The sequence below is a fragment of the Mauremys mutica genome, chromosome 1 (assembly GCF_020497125.1).
Source record: "Mauremys mutica isolate MM-2020 ecotype Southern chromosome 1, ASM2049712v1, whole genome shotgun sequence".
Lineage (NCBI taxonomy): Eukaryota > Metazoa > Chordata > Testudines > Geoemydidae > Mauremys > Mauremys mutica.
This window is the reverse complement of record NC_059072.1, coordinates 306,297,527-306,319,658: the sequence shown is the minus strand read 5'-3', so window position 1 is coordinate 306,319,658 and position 22,132 is coordinate 306,297,527. Positions and strand designations below refer to the sequence as shown.

General features: G+C 40.6%; 2 protein-coding genes across 10 annotated transcripts in view; one reads left to right on the top strand and one right to left on the bottom strand.

Moving 5' to 3' along the window:
- The window catches only part of RCBTB2 (RCC1 and BTB domain containing protein 2), an 86,762-nt gene extending 79,992 nt beyond the window's left edge, over positions 1-6,770 (top strand). For 5 of the 6 annotated variants that reach the window (XM_045013895.1, XM_045013873.1, XM_045013905.1 and 2 more), the window contains one exon: positions 2,594-6,770. In XM_045013895.1, coding sequence (XP_044869830.1) covers positions 2,594-2,734 — 141 coding nt within the window. In that variant the 3' untranslated portion in view covers positions 2,735-6,770. The remainder of the gene's footprint in view (positions 1-2,593) is intronic. The other variant, XR_006578895.1, reaches the window with a different exon arrangement.
- A 2,397-nt stretch (positions 6,771-9,167) lies between these two features.
- The window catches only part of RB1 (RB transcriptional corepressor 1), a 196,507-nt gene continuing 183,542 nt past the window's right edge, over positions 9,168-22,132 (bottom strand). For 3 of the 4 annotated variants that reach the window (XM_045013833.1, XM_045013850.1, XM_045013860.1), the window contains 6 exons: positions 21,298-21,411; positions 21,023-21,189; positions 19,744-19,780; positions 19,263-19,405; positions 18,547-18,596; positions 9,168-11,112 (listed from right to left, as the gene is read on the bottom strand). In XM_045013833.1, coding sequence (XP_044869768.1) covers positions 11,039-11,112; positions 18,547-18,596; positions 19,263-19,405; positions 19,744-19,780; positions 21,023-21,189; positions 21,298-21,411 — 585 coding nt within the window. In that variant the 3' untranslated portion in view covers positions 9,168-11,038. The remainder of the gene's footprint in view (positions 11,113-18,546; positions 18,597-19,262; positions 19,406-19,743; positions 19,781-21,022; positions 21,190-21,297; positions 21,412-22,132) is intronic. The other variant, XM_045013842.1, reaches the window with a different exon arrangement.

Genomic DNA, 22,132 nt, shown 5'->3' with positions numbered 1-22,132 from the left:
TTCCTTCTCTGGCGATGAATGCAGCTTAGGAAAAAATACAAGTAAATATACCACCTGGGTTCGGTTAAATGGGGAAACCACTTTAGACACATGAATGGATGGATGAAAGACTGAGAGTGCCGATAGATGCTCCCTCAATGAACTAAGCAAAAGGCCCGACCACTGAAGATGCAGCAAATACTCCAAGATGACTATATTGAGAAACACTGCCACTTTGCCAAATAGGCTATCCTAGTAAAGGGTTTTCTACTACTGAGTAGGACCCTGTCAACCAACCACTGAGCATTTCTCTTCCTTATTCAACCACAGAGAAGCCACGCCATGAGATGTAGAGAGCTGAGCGTGGGATGCAGTCTGACTGTGATTCTGCATGAGCAGGTCAGAATGGACAGGAAAGGATATGGGAGGCTGAATCGACAGTGTGAGGAGGTCGGAAAATCAGCACTGCTTTGGCCATGCCGAGGCAATGAGGATGAGCTTGGACACTTCTGCTTTCAGCTTGAAGATGGCCTATGGAATGGTCGGAGTTGGAGGAAAAGCTCATAGAAGAGCCGACTGCCAGCTGAGGTGGAAGGCATTGGTCACAAAGCCTGGACTGAGGCCCCCTTGAGAGCAGAACAGCTAGCATTTCCTGTTGACCCTTGTAACAAACAGGTCGCTCGATGGGAAGCACCACCCTGCAAAGATGACTCGCAGAACACTGGGCTTCAAAGACCACTTGTTGAGGGAAAACTTCCTGCTGAGATGGTCTGCAAGATGATTCTGGACCCCAGGCAAGTGATCGGCTATTGGAGTTCTACTCCTGTCAATGCAGAACTGCCACAAGCTGATTGCCTCTTGGCAGAGCACCCTGGAGTGTGCTACCCTTTGCCTGCTCACATACTATATTCCGGGCACCAAGTATGCCAGTGCCAGAAGTGGTGTGGACCCTGAAGTCTACAGCAGTACCAAAGCAGCTGATGGTACCGAGGTGGAGGATGGTGAAAGTCACCCTGGTAACATCTGCAGTGCCAGCTGCAATGGTGCTGAGGAGTTTCCTGGTGCCCAGGACTCTGGCACTAAGCCCGGTACTGGCCCTGTTTCCACAGACTGTGGAAGGGGAAATTTCAGGCTGCAGTGCCAACAGCCCCGAGGGTTCAGTGGCCCATCCAGCCAACGGAGCTATAAACAATGCAGTCCTCGCCAAGTCCTGGACCAAAGGAGAGGTCAGGATGGAAAGTCAGAGGAGGACGGTAGCCACTTGGTACGATGCCAACATGAAAACAGTCCGTGCTGGTATCTCCCTCATCAGTACCGAACTCAATAGATACCTTGGGGCCAGAACTAGAGTTGACAATACAGGTATCTAATGCCCCTGCTCAGTGCCAGGGAGCAGTTAGAGGCACCCACACCATCCCATGCGCCAGCACTAACTCCATGCCAATCCACGCTCTTCCTGGGGGAGGCAGGAGAGTCCACAAGACCTGGAATGGCTCCTTCCTCCCTCCTCCTCTCTCCCCCCCCCACCCCCCCGCACTTCAGAGCAAGAGGCAGTAGCACTCTTGGAACCAAGGGCAACAACCTCTGATCTGACAAGGCCCCCAGTGCTGAAGCAGGCCGCATGGCCTGTTTGCTTAAAATAGCACATGTTCACAGTTCCCTATCCACCTGAGTCCGTTTCATGAACAATTTACAGACCGAACACTGCTCCTTGACATGGGCCTCACCCAAGCACAGCAAAGACTGTATGTGGGGATCATTATTAGGAATCGCTCCCCCACACAACAGGCAGTGTGTAAACCCTGGTGAGGGCATCACAGGGAAATACTTAACTACATACAACTAACATTAAACTAATGGTATGACTAATTACATATAACTAGAAAAAAACACTAAATTAGTGACAGAATGTGAGGTTAAGAGCACACACAGCTCCAACTCCAGCCATGGGTGCCACCACACATAACCAGGTGAGGGACTATGGCTGCAAGGCGCAAATGGTGCCCCTGTACAGCTCCTGCTAGGCAAAATTCTCCAGTTCCAGTGGCCTTGGCACACTCACACCTAAGTAGGATACATCACTGCAGCTACTCTAAGAAGAACCCCAAGTTTACACATGACATCATTTGCAAATATTTTCATATTTGTCTTTCTACTTTGAAATCTAAGAGTAGGAATGCCTTCCTTCCCTTCGCCAACTCTTCCCTTCCCATCCATCTTGTGTCCTAGGTCGGGCACCCCTTCACTCTACCCCTTCTCCAACATACTTTTACTGTACTACTCTTGCTTCAATCATCTTGCTGTTTTCAGTGGATTAGGGTTGATATGGGCAGCCTCCTCTTTTGATAGTTAACTGAGGTTTTCAGGAAGCATGGCCTTGAGTTGAGCTTTAGGAAGAAGGATAGCCGGATGTCAGCTCCGTAACCAATCAAAACAGTGGCAGCTGCCTTGACAAGTTTCTGGCCTTGCTATTGTAATATTTTGTTCTAGGTATTATCTAGCATTTGTAAACATTCATGTGGATATTGTTGGGATGAAAGACAGCCAAGATGTGAATGCTCACTTAAATTTGTAATATCTTATTGAATAACTCATAACCTTATTTTGTTCCTAGGACTTAGAAGAATTTTGCTTCAGGTTTTGTATAAACCACTTGACTGTAGTTACACAAACTACAGGCTTTGCAGAAATGGACCATGACCTCTTGAAGAACTTCATTAGCAAAGCAAGCAGAGTAGGAGCATTTAAAAACTGAAGAATGCTTGCTGCAAAGGAAGATTATTTCATCATGGGAACACTTCCCCTTTGAAAAACGTATCAGCACTCAGAATGCCTGAAAGAAAAGAGGACAACATCCGTTAAAGTCAGTGTCACTGTCGATGGGCAGATTTAGTAAGCTTCCAAGTAATGCACAAGCTTTGTGAAGATGGGTATAGTATAGAATAAACAATAGATATAAACAATCTGCCAACAACTTAGGTTTAAAAAAAAATCCTAATGGAATAATTAAGTTTTCTGTTAAAATTAAGTGGAATGGTCACTATTTTCCATTTGTAGTCCTTGGTTTTTTTTCATGAAATATTTTCAAAAACAGCTCTTTAACATCTTCATCTGAGTTTACTGGATAGCATGAAGCTGGCTGTTGCTAAAGCTTCATTATGCACCTTTAAGGTCAATGAAAGTAAATGTACTAAAAGAAGGTTCCTTTCTGGTTAATTTATCACACCCTCTAGAGAAGTGTTGAGATAGAAGCTTGTTTTGCTAAATATAGGCTAAAGGAATACATCATAAAAATCCCTCTTAAAAGAACCAGTAATATAAAGGAAAAGCCACAGAATGGATACTTTGTGAATTAGGAGCAGCAAAGGCTCAAGAGAAGACTATGCTGAATTTATTTAAGTATGAAGGACTTATTTTAAAGTGCTAGTTTTTAGTTCTTGGCTCTTAAAGACATTTTCTCAGACGAAAAACAATTGGTTCTTTTTTCCAAGGACTTTACCTCACCTTTCCAGTGGAACAGTAACTTCTAATTGGTTTTGTCACGTAATGAGTTATTTCACTGTTAGTTTTGCTGCTCAGAAACGCACCTCTTCACCTGCCATGAAAAATAAACTCAACAAAAAGGAATTATCAGTTGACTTTTCTGCCAGTGTTTACAGATAAGACAGGTGCTTGACATGAATTATGTGTGTGGGAGGAGGAATAGGGGAAGTTATAAATCAATTCAATGATTAAATCATGAAAGTTAAACTCAGTCTTTTCAAGTGGTAACCAGGTGCCATTCAAACAAACACTTGTTAAAGCAGTAGGTGGAGGAGGTTTCAGTATGCTATGCTTGCATGGAAAGACTTTTGCACTGTGACACAGGCTGTTGAGATTATAAAATATTTATCAGTTTTGGTTTCTGTTATGATACAGAAGACTAATTTGCATGTAAATTACTTAATCTAATTTCTGTTAAAAGAATAGGTGAACTGGCTTCAAAAACTGATGGGCTAGTGGTTAGAACACCACACTAGCCTTGCTCTGTCATAGACATCCTTTGTACCCTTGGACACGTCGACATAGCAGCTGGGAGATGTAATTCCTAGTTCTGGTTCCATACATCTGCTAGCTCTGCTCCAGTTAGCACCTAAAAACTGCAGCATGACTATCCTGGTGTTACCCCAAAACCAGACTTATGGTACCACCAGAATAGCTTATCTGTTGCCCCCTCCTGGGTTTAGCAGAGGTTCCCTTCCAGGTAGCCTCCTAACTTATTACTCTGTTTCTGCAGGGTGAAAGGGGACCCATCCTAGAGGAATTACTCAGGTTTACTAGAAGTTTCTTTTTAGAAAAACTCCCCAGAATATCTTAGACCAGTTACCCTTGGGAGGACTCGGATACAGCCTTCCAGTAGAATTGGTAGATACATAGGCAGTACTTTTCCAAAAGAAAGTATCTTTTATTACAGTAGCACACTGATGATCCCTGGCTACAATGTAATCTAAGCATAAAGCTCTGGAAATGAATCCCTTAACACAATTTCTTAATACAGATTGAAAAATATCCCAACTGCAATGTCATACAATTAGAACAGTATTAAGTGTTGCACCCTGCATACGGTGATCAGCCATGGGCAGTCGCTGAGTGCAATCTTAAATTTCAACTTTATATATCTAAAACATTCATAACACACACCTTTATTAACCCAGACATCCATACACAGGCTCATTAATACTATTTCTGTTCCGTATTTGCACTATACCTAGCATGCTTACTCACCGTAGGTGTCTGTCCCTCTGCTCTCTCAGGGTCTGTTCTGTTCTATAGCACAGCCAATACAGTTACTTTTATTTTAATTCTTCCCCAATTTTTAGCTAATGGTGGCAAAATGATGTTTTTAGTGCTGTGCTTAGGAAACAGAAGTGAGCTGCTCCAAAATCTCTAGTATCACTGGTCTGAGCAGTGGCTTGGGCTAGTCATCTGAGAATAAGCCTGCCCGTGCCCCTGGGTACGTGCTTGGATAGCTAGCCTGAGCTGCTGTGGCCACAGTTATTTTTAGGCACTAGCTAGTGCACGTACAGCAACCCAAGCTGGAAATAACATCTCCCAGCTGCTGGGTACAGGTACCCTGAGCCTATGTCTCAGTTCTGCCTCTGCTAGGAGGGGATAATAGCACTTCCCTACCTTACAGGGGTTTTGTGAGGGTAAATCTATTAACTTGTGAGGTGCTTAGAAATGATGGTAGATAGACCAGATTCAACCCACAACTAGAAATATTCTTTAATCTGCTGTGTCACTATTGTCTAACTAGTAGAGCTGGTCAAAAGTTTTTCTGATGGGACTTTTTAATGGAATGGAAAATGCCCTTTTGTAAAAACAAACACACCAGTTTCATTTAGAAATTGTTGAAAATGCATTTTGATGAGGCCAAAACATTAGTTTGACACTTTTGGAACAAAATGTTTCAACTTTTGGTTTTGGGGCCACTGTTTCATAGGAAATTTTGAAACAGTAAATGAAACATTTTCAGCTGAGATAAAACAGGTTTTCATAAAGCTCAGTTTGCAAGAAACTTCAAAATCACAATTTCCTGTGAAATGAAAATTTAGGCATCTGCATTCTACTAAATAGTCTGCATGGAGTGACTAAGGAAACAAGGATGCGTTTGTAGATGAGTCTGACAAGAAAACCAATTCTGAGCAGTGTCTATCACCCTTTAGTCTCTTCGCCATGAGCATTATTTCAGGTCATGCTGTGCACACCAAAGCTTGGGCTGTTTTCTTTCAGACAGCTTTTTATTTTTGTAGTAGTGACCCTGGGGGACTAACTCTTTGAGAGAACTTCTCTGCAGTGAGGTCTGTTTTGAGGATAAAATGCAGACATCTTGGTTTGTTCATTCAATGAGGATTTTTATGCATTTAATTCTTGACCCGAACAATTTAATAGTATTTTTATACACTGCTATATGCACATGTAGTAAAAATATATTTATTTAGCTTTCATTCACATTACTCATTAAACAAGTTACTTTCCTTTGCACTTAAGGGTCCAGCCTTCAGAAGTGTACTGACCTGATGCTTGGAAACCAAAATGCATGTGTGTTTATACAGGTGCATGCTTGAACAGCAATGTGAGGACATTAAATCCAGCCTGGGCGGTAACGGTTTTATATTTTTTTGTTTTTGACGCTTGAGGATGCTGCCACCACTACTCCTCTTGACCTTGGAGTGGGATCCATTGTTAGCCAGTATTAAATGTGTTTCCGGAGACTCCAGTTCAGACAGCAATGAAAAAATATTTGTAGACATTTTGGACTGTAATCCTAGGCAGGTGAGGTATTCATTCAAAAACTTGACTGATGGCCTAAAATATCCTTGGACAGCTAAACAAGAGACTCCTCCAACTAATCACTGGGGAAAACAGGCAAATAAATATTTCTTGAATTAAATGGAACTTAAAAGGAATAAAAGTAAACTACTACAATAAAGGGGCTATCACAGTGATTGATGTTAGTAGGTTCAGCCTCATGGTGTTTTCTAGGACCCACCTTTGGAATGATGGAGCTTTATTACAAAGCCTGTTCACTGTGTAAATTGCTGTAGTATATAAATGCTTTTTATATAAACTGAAGATAATTGTTTTCTTGGGATTACTTTGTAAAATAAAACCTTTATCCATTAGCATGACAAATTTTGCTTGACCCCTAAGGATGTAGCCCTATCATAATACAATATCCAGCTAACTTCAGATTTCTGTAAAAACTCATATGGCTTAATAGACAACTAATAAAACGGTTATATTTAGGATCTTTGCCTTTGACCTATTTACTTATTACAATCTAAAGCCTACATTGAATTGCTTCGACCATTCTTAAACAGCTGTTTATTACTTCTTTATTAGCATGTTGTGGGGATGAGGGGAGAGAAATAGGTAACCTACAGGATAAAGATTATAGTTTAAAGACCACAGTCTTTTTCTAAGGGCTCATTTACATGTGGCAAGCTGGGGTGAAAATCTACCCGTGCACTAGCCTGCTGCACACTAGGTATCGCTGCAGACCCTGCTGTTAATGCACTAGAAGTTCCATAGCGCCCTTTGAACTACTCCTCTTTCAAAGCGGGGTAGGATCACTGAGTACTACAGAACTTTAGTGCCCAGCAGCAAGCTAGAGAGGGGTAGATTTATAGCCCAGCTTCCAGGGGGGCAGGAGGGAGGGAAATGACTAAGTGTTTGTATAGACAAGCCTTTAAAGAAATGACTGTTAGACTCATAAGCAGCAATAAAGCCAATGTCTGCACAAAAATGGGGGGAATTTGATATGAAAACAGATTTCAAGCCTTTCAAAGAAGTTAATGCAGTAGTGAAAAAGAGTGATTGCAACTAGACGAAATGCCTTCTGTGGTTTTGACATACCACTTCTGCTTGGTAAAGAAGGTTGGTTTGTTTTTTTCAAACCTGTATAAACTAAACTTGTTACATTTTAAACTATTCAAATTGTATCGTGTGCTGGTTTCTTACAACACCACAACCTTCTACAGGTTTCCCACCATTCCGTGCACTTTTATAATTGGTTTCTTTCTTGGCCTGCAAATAACTGCAGTAACTCTCACATCCTCAAGCGGGTGCACATGCTGTTTACTTAGACTTGTCTAGAGTACCAGTGGTTTGGAAATACAAAATTATTCATGTATACATCTACATGAAAGAGCTGAAGTTGCACTGTTGAAGAGGAGCATAAATAACTGAATACAGGTTTTTTTATATTCTGTTTCAGTAACAGAGAAGTTACTCTGACTTTTAAAATACATCATATCAGGAAATAAGAGGACATAAGGAAGGGACCCAGACATGGTTAAAACTGCAGGGAGAAAAGGTCTCTAGTACTATTGTTTGTCCAACTTTGGATCCTTAAGGCAGCTGGATTTCCCTTTCTGGAATAAAATTTCAGAAACACTAGATCATTTTGAAGAGCTGTGTGTGAAGCAGTAATAAAAGTACTAATCTCAAATGTCAAACTTTCAAAATCCTCTAATGGCAATTGCAGCATTTACTGTAACTCACCAGAAATATCAAATGTACTGCTTGGAAATTGTATTCTGACAGTTAATATGGTCGTTTCTGTAAACTGGAGATAAGATATTTTGCTGAAAACATTTATGTTGTTAGGTGAAGGTTTGTGTTAAAGCAGTAAGAAGAAAAGGGACAAATTTTGCTTATAGCACCCAGGTGCAATTTAAAGTCATATGTACTGATTTTACAAACATTCTGGTCAGCACTGCAAAGCTAACATCGCAACAAACTTTGTATCCAGTAAAACTTTACTGAGAAGATAGATAAGTTTTTAAGCTCTAAATGGCAGGGACCTACGTTAGACATAGCAGAGCAACAGCTGACAGACAGAGGAAGAGAAAATGATGGCTACAACAGTAAGAAATTTGTGAAATAACTTTCTGTAACATACATCTTACTTGCTTTCTTTGTGGTTTGTGTGTGTTACTAGTTGGAAGGTGGAAAAATCAGTTAAGAGGGTCAGAGTGGTAAAGTAAACAGAGCACTATTCCATTCTACTTCCTATGTGATCAGTAGAACTTCCAATTAAATTGTAAATCCAGATTCTTTAGTTGGTGACGACGGAAGAAGCAGAGAGAGTAACGTGATTTTCAGGTGGAGTCTGCATTGTTCCATCTGAGGTTGCACAATCTAGTGGGTAGGCCTAGACTGGGTAGCTGGAGACTTGAGTTCTCTTCCCATCTCTAACCCTGCCATTGGCCAATTCTATTTCACCCCTGTGCCTCGTGGTCCCCTCCTGCCCGTTGTCTATTTAGATTGTAAGTTCCTCAAAGCAGCAACTGTATATGTTTGTACAGTGTTTAATACAAGGGGGTCCTGATCTTCACTGGGGCCTTGTGTGCTACTGTAATACAAATAATGATAATGCTGGTAGAAAATATAGTTAGAAAAATCTAAAATGAACTCAGACTGAGGGAACTAATGGAAGTTTTGTAGATGGCTAAGGGCCCAATTGTGTATTTAGATCTAGATCCCTGCACATGTACAGAGCTTCACTGAAATTGATGGGGCTCTGCTCACACCAGTTGTAGGATTGCAGCCTAAGCATGAAACAGAAGCATGTTATTTCCACATGATACTTTCTTATTAACTTTATAGCTAATAAAAAAGGAAGTTACAATGATCACCAATAATCTTATTAAAGCTGTTTTATTGATCTTGAAAGGAATGAAATCCATTAGTTGTACAATATGCAACCATACACTTTTAAATGTAGTCTTCAGTCTACCTGAACAAAAAAAGTACATTGTCACAGTAGAGAAAGGATAGCCTGTCTAAGTACTGAACTCTGCAGCATACTACTCCTTGCAGCTCTCTAGCCAGCAAAGTTAACATCTGGGCACTATTTGAACTGCAACTATGGAGCTTAAAGTCAGTTTATCCCATTATTTGTAGTATATTTCACCTGTCAACTCTGCAAATAATAAGCAAAGAAACCTAAGATACTAACACTTCTGTACATCCTTCAGGAAGCTGAAACCATATTCAGACTTAAAACTTAAGGTAACTGTTTTGTTTCAAAGTTCATCAAAATATTTCCAAATCAATATACTGTTGTACAGTTTTTAAAAATTGCTCTACAATTAGATTGACTGACAAAAACTGATCTTTAAAAATACCAGATGACACTGCCAAAAGTGTTTTCTATTTTCAACTAAGAGATTTCTAAATAAGTTACCCACACAAGATTTTTTTTAAAAAAACATGTTTCTGTGTTTTCTACTGTATCTACTTTAATTTAAGCAGTTGCACAAAACTAAATCTTCATAAAAATGAATGGATAATTCTAAAGGCAGCAGTCATCAGAAAGCTCTGCTAGAGCTGCATTTTAGACTGCTAGAAGTAAAAAAATGTTTATACCTTTATACTAGCAAAACACCCACAACCAAGAAGCTAATTTAAAAATGTATTTGTTTAGCAATAATTCAAGTAGCCTTAAAAGTTGTGCCCTTTTATGGAGAGAGGGAGGACTTTGACCAAATTTTCATGTTAAACTTGATCTAAATATGAATTTGGGTGTACTTTGGAAGTCAGGCTATTCATTCTTAGGAGGCCAAGTTCAGGCACATAGGTTTAAGTTACTAAAAGTAGGGTTCTGTTCCCATTTCTTGGCAAAACTGAGTAAACTAAATCATTGACTTCAAGCAAATCAGTAGTTGTAGAGGTCATTACAAGAAACTCCAGATTGGTAACAGTATGATTCCATTTCATGTGCATTTTTCTTATTTTTCAGGATCCAGAAATATCAGAAAGTGCACTTTGAGTGTTTTGTATCTGGGGGAAAAAAACAATGTCCCTGGAACACACTTACTCTCTGAGTAATTCATACTCAGGTTCAAACAGGCTAACAGATGACCGGCAGTGTAACTGTCCACTCAAACTGTGAGGGGAAAAATTACTAGAAGATGTTAAGAATCTGAGGTATCTGTTATTTGTTTCAGTAGTATGGCTATGTGAGTTTTCTTTACACTTTGTTTGCATGTTGTACTTACAATGGCCGGGCCTAATCCTGCAACAGTGATGACTGCATGTATAGTAAAGTTAATGGGCCTTAGCATGGTAATTCTGTAGTCTGAAGTCGTTGCAGTATCTGGCCTCTAATTCACAAAATATGCAAATAGTGCATAAAATTCCAACATTAAAATGAAATCTAATGAACAAAAGAATTAGTGCATTTCAAATCATTCTATCTAACTTTATTTTTGATAGAAGAGTTCAAAATAAGTGGAATGAATTGGCATTAAATGAACAATGTTGCAATAGGAAGCTGAAAAACTCTTCCAAATCCTCAAAAATATATAAATTAATAAACTCAGTGGCTTACATTGTGTACATGCTACATCATACGGCATAATATAATGAAAAACACTGAAGTAAAAAAAAAAAAAAAAGCCAAACATTTTAAACTAGCAATCGATCATAAAAAAGTAATTAACATGGTGGCTGAAAAAGAAAGACAAATGCAGAGAAGCATGCACTGCACCGCATGGTCCTGAGAAGATGTTCACTTTTCTTCAGTGGCTGATGTATCAGTTCCATCATTTAGTTTTTGCTTTTGCATTCTTGTTCGAGTAGACGCTACAGAAAAGTTACAGTAACTTTACCACCTTTTATAGTAAATCAACTTGTGCAAAACAATGTAAGGGTGTATTTATTCATGACACAAAGAATTTAACTTTTAGCCTGACAACTTTTCTAAAAAAATTAAACCCTAATTTGAACCACAAGTACTCAAATATTTACTTCTGAATTACTTGGATAATTCTGACTTGCCAGTTTATTTTACAGCCTTAAAGAATTGTGTACTTACATTGTACAACTCTGTGTACTTATATTGGCTCCCATTACTGTAGTATTCAAACTCTTTATCTCTTTTTCCTGAGATAAAGCAGGTCAACTGAGCCCTATATGTGGGTTAAATCCTTTTGTTGCTCAGAGATAGCTAATACCTCGATCAGAAAAGAGCTCTGTATCGGAAGCCTGACTCACCAACTTCCTCTAAAAGGAACTTTTCCAAAACTTCAGTAGCTAAATAACCACACAGTAATAAAAAGTAACTAGATATAATGCTAGAACATCAACTCTTAAACTTTGCAACTAGTAAACTACAAACAGGACTGAACCAAATTTTAGTTCCCTACTCTAATTTAACAAAGAGATATGTAAAGGTGTTTGGTTCAGCAGACATGCCTGTCTTAGAGAAGAACACAACTGTTTTTGGTGGGGATAGGGGTGGGCATATCCACTGATTTATACACAAGATGTGACAAGCAGTGAAAAACTATACAGTTAAACCAATACTGAAAGCAGTGTTCTCAACCTTTCCCGGTTACTGTACCCCTTTCTGGAGTCTGAAGCCCAAGCCTCACTGCCTGGGGCTGAAACATGTAACTTAGCTTCACGGGGCCCCAGGCAATTTCCCTGCTTGCCACCTCTTAATGCTGGCCCTGCACTTGCGCCCCCCAGAAACACTGATCTAGATCAGCAGCTCTCAAACTGTGGGTTGGGACCTCAAAGTGGGTCACAATCCCATTTTAATGGGGTTGCCAGGGCTGGCGTTAGACTTGCTGGGGCCCGGGGCTGAAGCCTGAGCCTCACCGCCCAGGGCTGAAGCCGAAGCCTGGGTGGCGGGGCTCAGGTTACAGTTCCGCTATCTGGGGCGGTGGGGCTTGGGCTTCGGGCCCCCCACCCAGGGTGGCAGTGCTTGGGCCTTAATCCCCCTGCCCAGGGTGGCAGCACTCAGGCTTTGACCACACACACACACCCCCGCCCCCTCTCCTGGGGTCATGTAGTACTTTTTGTTGTCAGAAGGGGATCATGGGCGTAATGAAGTTTGAGAGCTCCTGATGTAGATGAGTTGATGTACCCCTGGAAGGCCTCTGTGTAACCACAGGTACTGGGTGAGAATGACTGGCTTAGAGGACTGACAAGATGTGGTCTCAAGGGGGAGGGTTTTGTAATTTTGGTGGGTGAGAATCTTACTTGAAAAGCTGAAGGGAACCCTGTAAAAGAAGAAAGAAATGTTGATCTGGCTGCCTGTAACCACATCCAAGGGAACATAAAGTGTTTATTATAGCTGATCTGTGGCGTTTCAGTATTAAAACAAGGCAATGTACAAAACTATGCAAAATGCAGTCTTCTGTGCATATACAGTTAATGGAGCACATGCCTTCCATGTACTGAAATCCAAAGCAATTCACCTGGTCTCTTTTAATTCATAGTAATTTTAGTACAGGTGACTGTCCACTGGAAAATGTTTAGGAATACACCTCGGTGTGACTGCTTTAAAAGGTGGACTTTAATACAGATTTCACCGCATGGCTATATGAAACAAGCAGGGATAGAAGATGGTGAAAAGATAAAGCACATTAAGGTGGAGCCTAAAGAGTACCACTCTGCCAAAAACTGCATCTGAGACCCACCATCGAATGTAATATGTAGCCACAAACTTCTCAGCCCAGGAAGCCTTCTGATCTTGACTCTCCTCCTTTATCTTCTGAGGTGTGAGTCCTCCGTATGTATTTTTAATGTAGTTTAAGCCATTTGGAAATGGTGTCTTTATAGGCTTTTATGCTGCTGAGTCTGGGATTGAAACAGGATGAGACGCAAGCATTTTATCAACTGTTCTATCCTTTTCACAGGTATCATGAATCTTCTCTTGAAATCCAGTGTGCACAGCTGATTTTTTCTTTTCATACTTGAAGTCAGTATTTTAAAAAAAACAGCTACTTTCTGGGATGAATTCTTCCCTGTATTATTTTGTCCCTGTGGAATATGCAGTATCGTGGCTTGCTGGAGCATGCTATACAACCCCAGTCCTGCCAAGATAACAGGTCACTGATGGTTAAGAAGTGTGACAGACCCAAACCAGTGGGGTACAGGAGTCTGGTAGAGGGCAAATATACTGGTTACTGGATGAGTAGTTTTCTGTTCCCTGACTGACCAGAGCAGGGGCTGCACTAGAATAATCAGGAACCTGCTAGAACCAGTTAAGGCAGATTAGAACACCTGCAGCCAATCAAGGCAGGCTAATCAAGGCACCTGGGTTTAAAAAGGAGCTCACTCCAGTCAGGCTGTGGGGAGCCAGAGGAGAGGAAGTGTGTGTGAGGAGCTGGGAGCAAGAGGCACAAGGAGCTGAGAGTGAGCTGCTGGAGGACTAAAGAGTGCAAGTGTTATCAGACACCAGGAGGAAGGTCCTGTGGTGAGGATAAAGAAGGTGTTTGGAGGAGGCCATGGGGAAGTAGCTCAGGGAGTTGTAGCTGTCATGCAGCTGTTACAGGAGGCACTATAGACAGCTGCAATCCACAGGGCTCTGGGCTGGAACCCGGAGTAGAGGGTGGGCCCGGGTTTCCCCCAAACCTCCCAACTCCTGATCAGACACAGGAGGAGTTGACCCAGACTGTGGGGAAGATCACTGAGGTGAGAAAATCTGCCAATAAGTGCAGGACCCACCAGAGTAGAACAGGAACTTTGTCACAGAAGGTAATACCGTTGAGTGCCTGCAGCACTAAAATAAGGGTGGGGATCTTCAAAAGTGTACCACATTGGCCTAACTGTTCCTCTTGAACTTGAGAATTGTACCATTCACTTCAATGGGAGCAGAGTTAAGCCAACTCTAAGCACTTTTGAAAATCCCACTCAAATCCCATCAGACATCTCATTTTAGGTCTAATGTTTTCAACAGGTATGTGAATATGATCTGCCAAAGAGGCCCTCTGGGAACAAAGGACTGAATACTAATGAAATCTGCACTTTAAGAACTATGCACCAGTTTCCGTGACTATGAGATGAAAGAGCTAATGGGATGTGAATTGTTTTATATCTGCAACCTCTCTCTCCACTAACAACTGAAAAAGGTTCCAAATAAAAATGTAAGCCTTCAAGGATGATTCATTCCTGGCCAATAGGAGTGTTCTCTTTTCCTGCACAGCCTGTTTTCTTTAGCTCTTCCTATTCAGAAGCATCATGGACTTTGTGTTCAACTTCTGTAAGAACGTTGAGAGAGTAGGTTATTCCTCCTTGATGACAAATGCAATATGGCCTGGGATGTCAGATACGTCAGCTCTGACAACTTCTGACTCATGATCCAGTGGAGAGCAATCGACATCATACTGTCCTGTTTGATCTTCTATACCACTCTGGACAGTAGTGGAATTGGACAGAAGGTATAATAGGGAATTGGGATGACCAGTCCAAGGACAGAGATCCACTGTTGCCACTTTCTGGAGGTCCTTTCTCTGGAGAGGTTTTGCAACCTTTGCTGACACTGAATACTATTTACTAAACCAAAAGGGACTATTTGTGTAAGTAAGTACCATTTGATTGAGTAAAGGGTGAAAAATCTGGCACTACAGTGGTATGCTGGTTTTCTGCAAAGGTGAAAGGTTATCTAGGATGTTGTTAGTTTGAAAACTCAGGGTGCAGACACCATTTCCTGGGATCTCTGGTCTCCACAGATCCTGAGTCAAACTGAAGACACTTCACTGTCTGCCTCTGTATGATCTAATGATGAGAGAAAGTCTCTTCATAGACTGGGATGATGCCAGAATCAGTCTCCCTCTTTAGCTTTCCATATTTTGTGCATTTGTTGAGTGCCTTGAGATTCAAAACATTTCTGATTTTTTCTAAGTCTCTGTAGGCCCAGGATAAAGATGGATTATGTTCCAGAGAATCTCTCTTTAAAGAGCATTGGTTTGGCTGGCCTTATCAAGAGCACACTGTCTGATGCTGCCTGCATTGTCAGTTTCTCAGGGTTCTTTGTTGTCCTTAGCTGTATGAAGCAAATGTAGGGATTCCTCCAACTAAAATTTTAGTAATTTTTAAAGACTTATTGATCTGAGAACTTTTCTATGTGGAAAAAAAAAAGTTATATGCCCACCACATGGAGAGTATACCTCTTGCTCAAGAGCATATTTTATGCAGTTCAATTTGTGAATTTCAAAGGTGGGTGTTTCAGGTCCTCATCTTCTGAAGGTTCTGTTTCCAAATGGACCTCTGGATGTTCCTTTAAATCTGTTGTAACTGAAAGCCTAAAAGGAGGGGCAACTTCGTTAAGTGTGTGTATGCCTACTTGCTTGAAATGGTGAATGAGTAGCATACAGTTATGTGCTTGGCAGCCGCATTACTAAAAATCCTCTGAAGATCTGTCTCTTCGAAGCGAGCTGAGGCTACCAAGAGCATGGGTTGGTGCTTAGTTTTGCATGCACACTATCTTTCTGCTACACTGATAACTACTGTGGACCTTTATTGAGAATATGATATCATCCATGGTAGCAAGAAGAAAGATGATATCAAGATCTTGTTCAATAGTGCTTGTGCTCACAGGTCACTTGTGGAGTGGAGTTTCTTAAGTATTTTGTCAAGGTTGGCTTTGTTGAAGTGAATTGTTGAGATGGATCCTCAGGCTGCTTTCTATCTAAGTTTATAATTTCAGCATCTAGCAGCCTTTTACTTTCCACCCAATTCTGGGGGGCGAATCCCACTCTGTTGGGATGACAGATTTCTTTGTCTCAGCTGCCACTGCTGCCTGATTTTTTTAGGTATTTGTACCATCTGTTGGTAGCTTGGCTATTAGTTGTAAAGTTTCATGATCTACCTGTTTTGATATCTGCCCTTGGAAAGTTGGCCCAATGCTGAGTCGATTAAATATCTTATGGCTATGTTGATTGTGAATTTAGAATTTCTTTTGTTAGTAGATCAGAAACATTTATATATCAGCAAGGATGGTTCTGGCTTGGTCTTTTAATGGGGTTGTTTCCAAACTCAGTGACAGTAGGTCTCTTTGAACCATAGTAGTATAGTCCTTACTGTGACCCTTTGAGAGATGGAATTTCCAGGGCCCCCACTCGGGTTTTTTGGCTATCTTTATTTTCTTGGTTGCAAGAAGCTTCAGTCACAAGATCTGTATAATTCTGGGTCCAGTTCTCTTTGGACTGACCCCAGCTTTTTTTTTTTTTAAATTATTTTCAGAAGGGTATTAAGGGATGATTCCAACTTGTTTTCAAATATCCAGCAGAGAACCTCAGTGGGCATGCCTGAAAGAAGGGGATCAATGAGAAACTGAATATGGGCAAAATTCAGCTAGTGAAAGGAGGACTGAGTTTTTCTTAGGCAAGGGAGCCTCCTCCCCCCAACTTTCCCTTGGAAGGTATTTCTGTGATTAGTGGAGTACCACTACAGTAGCTCTGTCTCTCTCTGATGTGACAGCACTGCTGGGCAGTGGGTTTTTTTATATTTTGGCGAGTCTCCTGCTGCTTCTCGTCTCTCAAGGGGCCCAGCCACTTCCTAAACTTCTGCTCTTTCTTCATTTAGCTCATTCAGTTCCCAGTCCAACTGAGAAATCTGAGAGCAGAAGAGGCATCATGGTCCTGTAGAAGAAGAGGGCCCCGGACTGCAGATTGTCTCCATACTTTCTGCAAACATTTGCTCCAATACTCCAGCTAGAAAACATGCAAGTCTGTACTGGGAAGCAAGGGGGGACAGAAGACGAATTAAAGTAGAGCTATTGCTGGTGAAATTCCAAGATAGCATTTAGCAGATGGAAAGATGTTTTGAGCTCCAATCTCTACAATGGATCCAGACACTTGAAGGAACATAGATGGGGGTGGCTCTCAAATGAAAGGGTCTCCCTGCCTCCACTGACCAAATGAAAGGGGAGCCAAACCACGTATAGGGATCACTGGACATATCCTATGTAAACTGTAGTAATTTTTAGGGGAGTGGGGGGTAGGAGTGGCAGCTTTCCTTACACAAAAAGGATGTCATGGAAGGTCTTAAGGGTTTTTTCTGTGTTGTAGGGGGCCTGGAAGGGAGGCAGTAGTAGGGAGCAGTGGTATTCAAGAATTTCCCCCAAATCTGCCTCCATACTAAAACCTTTTCCACCCTAGCATGGTAACTGCAGTTGTTTCTGAGACAGCATTGCTACTGAACCATCAGGCAGCTGGAAACACTTGTTTACCAGAGCACCTCTGGTGGATTGTATTTTGGGTTTTGTACATGTATTTTATTTTTATTTTTGTGTATTACAGCATTTATCGGCAAAACCAACAGTTCCAAAAGAAACTAGCACAGCAACACTTATTTACCAGACTACAAAAACTGCTTAAGCACTACAAACACCACTGTTTAACATTCACTGTTCTGGGCAGTTTATTTCTGTAACTAACTTAGAAAGATTAGATCAGTTACCAAATCAATTTAAATGCAACTCTTTTGAGGTTAAGTACAATTTTTATAACCGGTAAACCATGCTTACAGTTAAATAATTTAAGAGGAGAGGCTAAACATCCATTTTCACATTCAGTATACAGCTTTCAGTTTAATACTCTTTTTTATAGGTCAGACTCACACAAGTTGTCACAAACAACATCTGAAGGTCTGAAAAGAAAGTTAGCACTAATTCGGCTGTAACACAGTTATGTCTTGCCCTCAAGCCTCACCAAATCCCCCAGACATCTACCATGATAGATGTGTTGTATGTCCAGGGCAGTGTATGGTATGATTCCGCCTATCCTCTTCAAAAATGTACCATACAACTCCATATGCTAGATCCCAACTACAGACTGAGCACATACTATACATCTCTTAAGATCCCCTTTCTATCCAGAAGCAAATGATAAATTTACTACAACAAATCTTTTGCATATTACTTAGAACTGTATTAAGGCCAGTATTTATTTAGAAAGCTTCAGTCTAAGAATTCCAATGTTTAAGAAAAATGTGTCATGTTTGTACACTATCTACAGGAAATGTCTCTCTTACATGACATCTATGTCAGTTAGCACACTTGAAATGGTGGCCCAGTATTTCCATTTTAAACTATATTTTCAAGATCGGATGGAAACTCTGTAAGACTGAGTAACGTAATAAATGTACCCAGTAATTCCTGCTGTTACTGAAATTATGTATATGTTTACCAAGGCTTTTATTCAGAGAAGTTGGCATGCAGGGAAACGACCTTTTTTTATCCAAGACTATCATTTCTACTCATTTACTACAGTAGACAATACTTACTCATTTCTGCAAGCTTCTGCTGGAATTTGGACTCCCCAGGTAAGTGTTTGCTGTGGACAGAAAACATTTCATTGAAGCAAGTAGCATGTTCTTTTTATTTTTGTCTAAATAAAGCAAGTTACTAACTGTGGTTAGTTCACGTCAGCACCGTCACCACCTCTTTCTGGTTTCTTGTAAAAAATGCAAACCTAGCCCTAGTATTTTTTTCTGCATACTAAAGCTGATTCAAGAGTTGTTAGCTTTCTGATATTCAATTTTATCTTCAATTTTGCTAAGTATGAGACAGTAGTTTAATATCCAATTCTGGTCTAGCACCCAGTACTGTACTTGATGTCAGCAGGAGAGACTTGCTCCTGACACTAGAGAGGTTCAGGTTCAAGAAGCACTAGGCTAAAATCTATCACTAAAGATGTTATATTATTCCATATATTAGGTAAGAGAGGTAATATATTTTATTGGACCAACTTCTGTTAGTGAGAGAGACACGCTTTCGTGCTTACGGAGAGCTCTACTTCAGGTCTGAGAAACAAAACTGGAAAATACTGAATTTTGACAACACAGCTACAGCAACACTGCATACCTACATTAGCTAAGACATAGTATCTCTGTATGACGGTAGCTTGTTTCCTTTGTTACTATTTTGCTAAACATTATCTTATAGGCCTCCAGAAATAAAGTACATGTAGCTTCATGACAAGTTAAGAACTATAGCCTACCTTCCATCTGCCTCATCCTGTCCTTCTATATCAAAGCGAAGTCTCTTCAGCGGTTTAGGGGCAGTGCTTACTTCAGCACTGCGTTTCAGCTGACGATCACTGCTACCCACCATTTGGTTTATTTTCTGAAACTTCTCAGAAGCCTGGGATTACAAGAAGATCATAAAAAACATTCCCAGTTACCTATGTACATTTTCCAGACTACTAGCCAAAAATCAATTTTTCAGCGTTCTATATATCTGCTGTCTTTTAAGAGCTCTTTAAAACTTTCCCAAACTACTCTAATATAACATGGAAGATTTTTTATAAATTCAGGCTATTTCAGAGATGCTAGCAAGTGCCCCAGCAATCTTTGTATTTACAAATTCCACAACACACTCAACTAAAGCAGTGACACTGACCAGTTCTACAAAACAGAAGACTGCACATTCCTTCCAAATGTTTTTTTTACATATACAAGATTTGACATTCAAAAACTTACGCTCACCCCAAATGATTCACCAATTGACACCAGGATTCTGTCAAGACAAACAAGAAGACGACCTTTAAAGATAAAGCCTTATTTATCAGTGAAAAGACAGAAACACTCACAAACTTGCACAATTCGGCATGAAGACTAGTGAAGAGAACATATGCTTTCTAAGACATTGGCATATTCAACTAAAGAAATCTCTCCCTTATCTCTTAGCATAAAAATATGCTAAGCATTCAATGAGGGCAAAACATTCACCACAACCTTAACAATTTCTTCTGAAATGTTTACAATTCTAGACAGAATGAGGAAGTGCTGAACCACCAAATTAGAATCACCTTGAAGTGAACATGGAAGAGAAATTGTGGAATTGGAGAGAATTAGAGGCCCGCTTAGTCCATCCCATGCTTTTTGACAGGAACACCCCCCTTCTCAGTAGGTGGGTAGCCCAGACATGCCCTTCCTTTGATCATTACCTTTAGATGTTTGCTAACCAAAATCATAGCAGGAGTTTAACCTAAAACAAACAATGATATTTGTAACTTTTTCGATGTCCATGCCCATGCAATCCTTGGCTGCTGTGCTGAGCCTGCCCTCAAGGAGGCCTGTTGTGATGGTGTTCACTAGGCACTAGACTAAGATAACAAACTTATTTTGCATAGGCCAAACAGTCAGAGTGTGGCAACAAATGATGTTCAATTGCTACCATCCTTGGCGGAATCAAAAACTACACCTCTACCTCGATATAACGCTGTCTTTGGGAGCCAAAAAATCTTACCGTGTTATAGGTGAAACCGTGTTATATCAAACTTGCTTTGATCTGCCGGAGTGCACAGCCCCACTACCCCGGAGTGCTGCTTTACCGTGTTATATCCGAATTTGTGTTATATCAGGTTGCGTTATATCGGGGTAGAGGTGTAGTAGCATAAAGCTAGACTGCTGACCCATTACAAGTCCTCTGAGCCATCAGTGCACATGCTGGTTGCACTCAAGTAGTTCACATTTTACATGAATATGATATACATAGACAGTGAAAATATAAGATCAAATGAGGCACATCTAAGAAGCGATGTTTCTATTTCATAACAAATCCATCTTCCGGTGGATGGTTACAAAGTAAAAGGCCTCATTCTAAGTAAAGGTTGCAAAATAGAGCTCAAACTTTGGACCAAAAGAAAGAGCTATAGCCACTGATATCTAACAAAATCACAGTGTATAATTTCCTAACTTACTTGAATTAAATACTTATTTGTTACTGTCACCGTTCAGAGAATTGTTTATTACCAACCTGGATCTTGGAGTCATCTTTGTGGGTGACAACATCCCTTCAGAGAATTTGTATGGACTCTTCAAGGGTGAGATGTAGATGTTATTTCCAGCAGGGACACGTAGGGGAGAATTAGAAAATTTGTAAGGACTTCGAGGAATGTGGGGGATGGGTGACAAGGTGGGAGGCTATGACAAAAGAGTAAGTAGGATATTTAATAATTACAATATAATATTTGAAGTCAGTTAACTGATTAACTTTCAGCACAACAAATATATAGGAGATCAACAACTCACCCTATTGGAGGCATACTGCAAAATGTTAGTTTTCAGTTTCTGCATAAACACTAAGTTGTAGAAGACTATAATGGAGTCATATTGTCCTTCCCTGATCAGCACTCGTTTGAAAGTCTACAAAGGGTTAAAAATTATATATTAAAAATAATCTTAAATTTGAATTTCAGTCCAGTTCCCACAGCATGCACCATTTATTTAAATCAGCATTGGCCAATATTTAAGGGTGTTTGTGTCTTGTGTGCTAGCTGCCAGCACTGCTGCTCAGGGCTTTTCTACACTCAGTTTTTGCAGATTTAAGTAAATCGGTAGAAAAACTGACTTAGTTACCTTGGTGCAACCCCCTAATCAGACACAGTTATACCAATATTAATGTGTTTGTATCAGAAGAACTGCATTCACAGTCACAAGCTGCACCAATTTAACTGAATTGGTTTTTCTACCAATTTAGTTACGTCAGTGCAAAATTTTAGGCTTTGTCTTTACTTGGAGCAAGGGGTGCTATTCCCAGCTCATGAACACATACTCACACTAGCTCTCGTCAAGTTAGCATGCTAAAAATAGCAGTGTAGCCATGGTAGCACAGGCAGCGGCGAGCAGTGGTGGCACAGGATAGCCACCCAGAGTATATACCCACAGGTTTGTACTCAGGATGGCTAGCCCGTACTGCGGCTTGCCACTGCCTGTGCTTCTGTGGTGACTATTATTTTTAGCATACTATCTTGATGAGAGGTACTGTGAGACCGTGTATGTGAACTGTGAATCACACTTCTAGCTCCAAGTACCCTCAGCGCAGACTACCCCATGACGGCAAAGGGAATTCCTTTATGTCTGATGC